A 7,041-nucleotide genomic window follows, 5' to 3' on the forward strand; every position below is an offset into this window, starting at 1 on the left:
TCTGATTTCAAGGCAAGATTTACTACTTTACAAACACAAACGTGATACTTGGTCTTAATAGAAAAATGACACCAGATACACCCAGAATATGTTTAGCATCGGGATAGTTGCCAGTTTGGCCCAAAACATACGTTTTTAGGAGCGGGGAGGCATGAAAATAAACTATTTCTTACATTTTGGTACATCAGGAACACTTGTTTGAATCATACGTTGCCTGAATTAAGCCTGTTCGTAGTCTTTTAAGTGTAAACCTTTAATACTTGTCTTGAGCTCTGACCCTAGTGTTTGCTTGAAATGACATTTCATATCTGTCTTTTGACTAGTGCGCTTCCTGTTATGTACAGAATTTAAAATGTGATGCTTTTAGTATGAAATTTGGTTTGATACGCGATATAACCTATTCAAAAGTTGTATATTTAAAATCAAGGAAATGGTTTTTTTTGTGTGTGTGTGTGAACTGTTTCTACTGAAGAATGTATTTAAATTAAAATAATTAAAAATAAACACCATGAAGCAGTGATCTGTTAACTGGACAGGTCAGTTATCTGAGCCGTGTGAATAACTGCCCCTAGAGTTGAATAACCTTGCCAGGCAGCTCAGAAGCATACCATTGAAGAAGCTTTGTGTAAATAAAGTGGCAATTTCAGGATCCGAGGCGGAGCTACACAGTCCGTTTCCCGAAGGAGCTGTGCGCCCCGCTCCACCGAAGACCCTGTTCCGTGACGAAAGACCTTTCCCATCTCGTTGCTGAGAGCCAAGTGTCTTATGATCCAGACGTGCAAGGACAGTAGCACATTTCAAACACATTGGGTGTGAATTGCACCTTGAACTTGCCCATCCCTTTTTCGGTTAAATCTCTTCACGTAGCTGCCGCTGCTCCTGAGCAGCCCATCTCCTGGTCTGAGCCGCCCTCTCAGCACCTGGAGCAGGGCTGTGGGCAGCTGCCGCCTCTTATGGTAGATGTGGCCCATCACGATATACCTGCTGCCTGAAAAAAAGGAACCAAGATGTAAATTCACAGTGTCTTTTAAATGCCAAGAAACAGGAAGAAAATGTGGAGACCATCAAGTAATGCCTAAGCTTGGGGCACCTGGCTGGCTCATTCAGTGGAGCACGCAACTCTTGATCTTTGGGGTTGTGGGTTCGAGCCCCACACTGGCTGGAGAGATTACTCCAAAAATTTTTTAATTTTTATTTTAGAGTGAGAAGGAGAGCGCATGTGAGCAGCGGAGAGAGAGCGGGAATGGGGGGGTGAGAGAGAAAGAACGTCTCAAGCAGGCTCCACGCTCAGTGCAGAGCTGGAAGCAGGGCTCGTGGGATCATGACCTGAGCCAAAATCAAATCAGACGCCCAACGACTGAACCCCCCCGGGTACCCCCAAAATAAAATCCTTTTTAAAAAAAGAAAAAAAAAAAGCCTAAACTTGAATCTAGTCTCTTGCTGCATACGTTGATTCTCAGACATTTCACCCTCAAACAGCAGGTGGAAAAGGTCTGATGACCTTTTAGAAGATAACCAGATAATCAGCCTGTAACCAGCCAACATCACAGAACAAAGGTCCTCATACAACGTTTCAGGAGGATTTTCCAGAGCACACGTCTAGAAAGACGTGGGAGTGGGTATTTCCTAACCCCCCTCCCCCCAAAAAAGACTTCACTAAACTTTTCCGAAAAGTCTCCTAGGCATCCCTCTGGCAGTGCTGTTTCATCACTCCTCTTGTCAACAAATATTTGAGTGGCTGCTTAGTCCCGAAACACGCTCTTCCCACCTTTAAACCAGAGGCACGGGGAGGCCGGTGGAGCGTAAATCGGAGTGACCGAAATAATAACTGTCGTCTGTAAACTATTCATTTTCGGATACTCCCTCCCCACCCCCACCACCGGCACTGGGGTGACCAACAGACGTGTAACTTGTAACTGTGGCGCCCAAGTTACAAGTGGTGAGATCAAGTCCGTATATGAAGTGGTCAGATCAATTTCAATACCGGGTTTAAATTCTGGACATGGCTTATTGCAGTTGGAGGAGTCCAGGGCTAAAATGTGGACTCGGAAGAAAAACCCGTCCGGAGTGATGTACAGGCGGTTCATCTTGTACAGCCCGTCCCGGTCCACCAGCAGAGTCACCAGCCGGATCCCTGTGCCGAGCACGTCCACGTCATGCACGATTCCGTTCACTGCTGCTTTCAAAAAACAAAGAGTTTGAAGCAATGCATTTCCTCTCTTTCCCCACTGAGCTTTGCACACATCACGGAATAGTCCACACGCGTCTGAGGACTGCAGGATCGAACGGGTGGGTTTCTCCAGGGTCTGCCCTAGGGGAGCCCGCGAGCACAGCCCGGCGCTCTGGGCTCGGAAAGGCTCGCCTCGCGGCCTGGGCTCTGCAGCCCGGGCCCGGGAGGAGCTGCGGGGCGGGGCTCACCGAATTCGCTCGCGCAGTAGGACTCGCGCTCGTCCAGGTCCGCCCTGCAGGCGCGCGCGCAGGGCTCAGTGCCGGGCTCCGCGTCCCTCCGCGGCGGACCGAGGCGCGGCGGCGGCGGCGGCGGCGCGGGCGCGGGCCCCGGGGCCGGCGCGGCGGCGCGCGGGCGGTTGGGGTGGGCGGAGCCGGCGGGATCCTCGGCGGCGCGCGCGGGCGGCCGCGCGGCCGGGAAGCGCAGGGCCCGGGCGCGAGCGCGCCGCGGGGAGTCTTCCAGCGCGGGCACGCGCCGCAGCGAGGCGCGGTTCTCGGCCTGCGCGAAGCGCGGGCTCGGCGGGCCGGCGGGCGCGCGCGCGGCCTCCCGGAAGCCGGCCCGGTTCTCGGCGGGCGGCGGGGGCTTCCGGCGTCGCGGGTCGGACCAAGCGCGGGCAGTGGCCTCGGCTGCGCGCGGCCGCCGCGGGGCCTCGGGGACCGCCTGCGCCCGGGGTCCCGGCGTCTCCTCTGCACTCGGGCCGCCGCCGGGGTCAGGCTTCCTGTTGTGAGGCGGCGAGGCTGTAGGGAAAAAAGGAGAGGCCAGGGAGGCCGTCAGGGGAGGAGAGGCCGGGAGGGGAGAGGAGACCCTGTGAGGAGGGGAGTAGAGGAGAGGCCGAGTGGGGAAGGGAGGGGAAGAGAAGCCCAGAGGGGAGAGAGCCCCAGTGGGAAGGGCAGGGGAGGCCGGGGAGATTGAGGGAGGTGGGAAGACGGGCTGAGCAGAGGAGGCTGCGGAGTGGAGGGGAGGCCGATGGGGGAGCCGGGGGTAGGGGTGGGGAGAGGAAAGGGCCCTGGGAGAGGAGGGGAAATGGGGGACCATGGGAACTTAGCAGGCACCTGCCCGAGGAGCGGTGGGGAGGCCGGGAGCCCTGGAAGTGATGGCGTGGGGGGGGGGGACACGGGAGGGGGGAGAGGAAGGCGCCCCTGTGATAAGGGGAAGGAAGACCCCCCAGCTCCAGGTCCGAAGGGAGCCCAGGTTCCCTAGGCCCCGAAGGAAGACTGGGGTGAGGGTCTCGCCCTCTAAGAACGAGGCCAACCAAGAAAAAAGTTCTCACCACATGGGAACGTTGCATTTTGTTAAGGAACCTTTTCAAATCTATAGTTTTTAAAATTGCACCAACCCATTTGTTCTAGGACTAAACACAACTGACAACTGTGGTTAAATAACAAACTCTTTTTGCCGTTTCTTCCATATATATATATATATATATAAACATCCGCCTTTCTGCTCTGTACAGTTTGTTGAGAAAGTACCAAGAGCAAACCCCAGGGGGAAAGATCTCATATTACAGGTTCTCCTAATTGTTTGAGCGCCCCTGACAACAGAACTATTTGGTTTTCCCATCCGTGTTTACACTGTCATCTTGGTCTCTGCGAGTGGATTTTTGTCTGGCTTCTTGGACACCACGTACTAGTAAACCACAGCTAAGAAAGATTTTTAAGGCACGGCTGGGAGGCAGAGGCCCCTGGTCAAGTATAAAAGCACACACATCACTTACATTCCCCCCACCTCCCCGCCCTGCCCTGGTGGAGGGAAAAAAAAAAGTAATTCTTAAATGATTATGGCCTGAGAACAATTGTTTTAAAATTATTAATGATTTCCCCCCAGCTCTGCAGACAGGTTAGTGAGCAGACTTCGGCCAGCCTGGGAGCTGGGCAAGCTTCCATGCCCAGTTACACAATGTCACCTCCCCGTTTGCCTGGGTCCCGGTGCCCCTCCAAGGGAGGCACAAGAACCCGTCTGTCTTTTTCTGTTGTCTCAACGGCTGGTTTTTGGCATTTCTCTCCCCTTGCACTGAAGAGCTGGGTCTGCCGGGTCGCAACTCGAGCAACACTTCATTAAAAGTGATTTCTCTCGCCCCATTGACAATCTCCTTTAAAATCAGCTTTCACCCAGCAATAATAGCCGGTTACAGTTCATGTTTTTGCAGAGAGGTTGATTCTGACTCATTATGTTCAACGTTGTCCCATACACAGCTGAATAAAGTTCTGGTAGATCTCCAATTCCTGACTGTCAACTGTTGACCTCACAACTGCTTCCCCATTGATATCACCATCTGTTGTCATGGGAAAGATTGTCTGATATTTGGGTTAAATGCCACTGAAGTCATTCAATTTCCATGTGGAAAAATAACCCAAAGTAAATTGCCCCGTGAGGTGCGGAAGCTATTTTTTCCCAGAGATAGTGAATCGAAGAGAGAACATCCACATAAAAGCAAAACAAAAACATCTCCCTGCAGAGAATTCCCTACTGCACTCCCTCGGTAACTTATTTTTCATCTCCTGCATGAAAGTGTGTGTGTGTGTGTGTGTGTGTGTGTGTGTGTGTGTGTCTTTTAAAGACTCAGGTATCCCTGGGCCATTCGCTGGGGCTGCAGCGAGAGGGCAGAAATGTCCGATGTGGGCTCCCCGTCGCCCTCGGGCTCGGCGGGCGCACCCAGCGCCTCGGATCGCCCGCGGGACCCGGGCCGGGGAGCAGGGCGGACCCCGCGCTCCTCGGGGCGCCCGCCGCGTCCTGCGAGCCCGGCCCGCACGGCGCCCGAAAGGCACGCCGCGACCCCTTTTGACACTTTCCCTCCGCTGCGACGGAGCAGCTACTTAACATGCAAAGTTTTCTCCAGCCTGCCCGGCTCGCTCGAGATCATTTCAGTAGCTGAACGGGCTTCTTTCCGAAAGGGCTGCCAGGACACACAAAATCCTGGGGACACATTTTGCTCCTTTCGAACACGAACGCGGACCGGGAGTCCCCTCGCCTGCAAACTCTGACCCGTTTCTCGTCCCGCCCTTCAGCGCGCCCTCTCCCCAGTCCCCCCACCTCCCACCCCCCCACCCCTGCTCCTCTCCCAGGACTCAGCATTTCACCGATCTTACCTTTTCTCTCCGCCACTGGGGCTTCGGGAGATGATCCAACGATCAAACAGAGGAGCCAGAGGGCTCTAGCTGTCATTTTCGTAGACACGGTTCCCAGGCTCTAAAACCGAGCCTGGGCTTCTGCTCTTTCTTTCCCCCCACCCCTTCTCCACACCCCCACCCCCGTTCATGCTAATGAGGGGCAGCCTTTGGGGAAACGGGAATCACTCGCTGAACAGACCATTGGAACAAAACCGGGCTGCAGGGATTTCTGCAGGGGGGACGAGCACATGGCCTCTCAAAGTTGTCCCTGCGAATGGCCGTGGGCAGTGACAGCGTCAAATCCTGAACCTGAAACCCGTGTGGGCTTGCGGACTGGGGTGGGGGGTGGGGAGAGGGTGGGGTGGCGAGCGGAGGGAACAAGGGTGTTGAGGGGCTGAGGGACAGGGTGGGAGGAAATGAGAACTAGGAAGTTTTTTCCAGATTAAGTCAACAACAAATAGGCAAATTAGTGCTGAAGACAACTTGGGCTTGTGGAAGGGATTCAAGATGACAGAAAAAAAATTCATCCGGGAATGTGTCAGGGATTCTGAGAGAAACCAAGCCTAGGTTTGCTTAAACTCTTTTATTATGTATGCCATTTTTATATTCCAGCACCAGAAGAAAACACAGCCTTAAGCAAAACAGCTTTTCTTCTTTCCTTTCTTTCTCTCTTTATTTTCTTTTTGATTTTTTAAAAATGTTTTATTTATTTCTGAGAGAGAGACAGCGTGAGCAGGGGAGGGTCAGAGAGAGAGGGAGACACAGACTCTGAAACAGGCTCCAGGCTCTGAGCTGGCAGTCAGCACAGAGCCCAACGCGGGGCTCGAACCCACAAACTGTGAGATCATGACCTGAGCTGAAGTCGGAAGTTTAACCGACTGAGCCACCCAGGCGCCCCTTTCTTTTCCTTCCTTCCTTCCTTCCTTCCTTCCTCCCTTCCTTCCTTCCTTCCTTCCTTCCTTCCTTCCTTCCATTCTTTCTTTCTTTTTTTTCTTTCTTTCTTTTTCTTCCTTCCTTCCTTCCTTCCTTCCTTCCTTCCTTCCTTCCTTCCTTCCTTCCTTCCTTTCCTCTCTCTTTCTTCCCTTTCTCCCTCCCTTCTTCCTCCCTCCCCCCTCCCCCTTCCTTCCTTCCTTCCTTCCTTCCTTCCTTCCTTCCTTCCTTCCTTCCTTCCTTCTCTCTCAACTGAAATTGCCTTGGCTAGATTCATCAAGCCGGCGCTGAGTGCCTTTTACCCAACCAGGTGCTAGGAGATAAAAATGAGGAAAACACCTTCCCAGCTCGCCAGTGATGGCTCCTCTCCCCAAGAAAGGTAGGTCTTTCTCCCTCGCCCGCACCCTTCTCTTTCTAAGAAAAATAAACTCATTCACTGCTTAGGTCTGAATTCTCGAAAAGGCTCTATAGATTAGTCCTGAGCTAAGGACCCTCTTCCTCAGATTGAACAGAAATAGCCTTCAGCAAAGGGGAAAGTAAGCTCACCGTAGGAAGCCTACAACCTTACCAATGTGTATCTCATTTCAACAGCTTCAAATCCAAAAGGGAGGGGAAATGCCCTGAGATGAATGCATTGTAACGGGAGCTTCTGAGCCAGCAGTGAGATGCAGCTGCTAAAAGAAATAACAAACTTTTGCTGCACCGATGTCTCATGTCTCAAAAATAATAGTGCTCGTGGGCTGACCAGATTCAGGGGGGATCATGTTTTCAAGAAAG

General features: G+C 52.9%; 1 protein-coding gene across 1 annotated transcript; it reads right to left on the reverse strand.

Annotated features, from left to right (window-relative positions):
- Positions 1–5,395, reverse strand: CUNH17orf58 (chromosome unknown C17orf58 homolog). Its single transcript, XM_039235989.1, has 4 exons — positions 5,314–5,395; positions 2,419–2,964; positions 1,985–2,176; positions 1–988 (listed from the first exon to the last, which is right to left on the reverse strand). The coding sequence occupies exons 1-4, from the start codon at positions 5,387–5,389 to the stop codon at positions 798–800; spliced, it is 1,005 nt and encodes a 334-aa protein (XP_039091920.1). The 5' UTR covers positions 5,390–5,395; the 3' UTR covers positions 1–797.
- Positions 5,396–7,041: the final 1,646 nt, after the last annotated feature.

The sequence above is a fragment of the Hyaena hyaena genome, unplaced genomic scaffold, assembly GCF_003009895.1.
Source record: "Hyaena hyaena isolate Hyena2069 unplaced genomic scaffold, ASM300989v1 scaffold_104, whole genome shotgun sequence".
In the NCBI taxonomy this organism is placed as follows: Eukaryota; Metazoa; Chordata; class Mammalia; order Carnivora; family Hyaenidae; genus Hyaena; species Hyaena hyaena.

Coding starts and splice junctions, on each gene's coding strand:
- CUNH17orf58 (XM_039235989.1), bottom strand. CDS start 5,389: ATGACAGCTAGAGCCCTCTGGCTCCTCTGTTTGATCGTTGGATCATCT. Junction 2,965..5,313: donor CCCAGTGGCGGAGAGAAAAG/GTAAGATCGGTG, acceptor TTTTCCCTACAG/CCTCGCCGCCTCACAACAGG. Junction 2,177..2,418: donor CTACTGCGCGAGCGAATTCG/GTGAGCCCCGCC, acceptor TTTTGAAAGCAG/CAGTGAACGGAATCGTGCAT.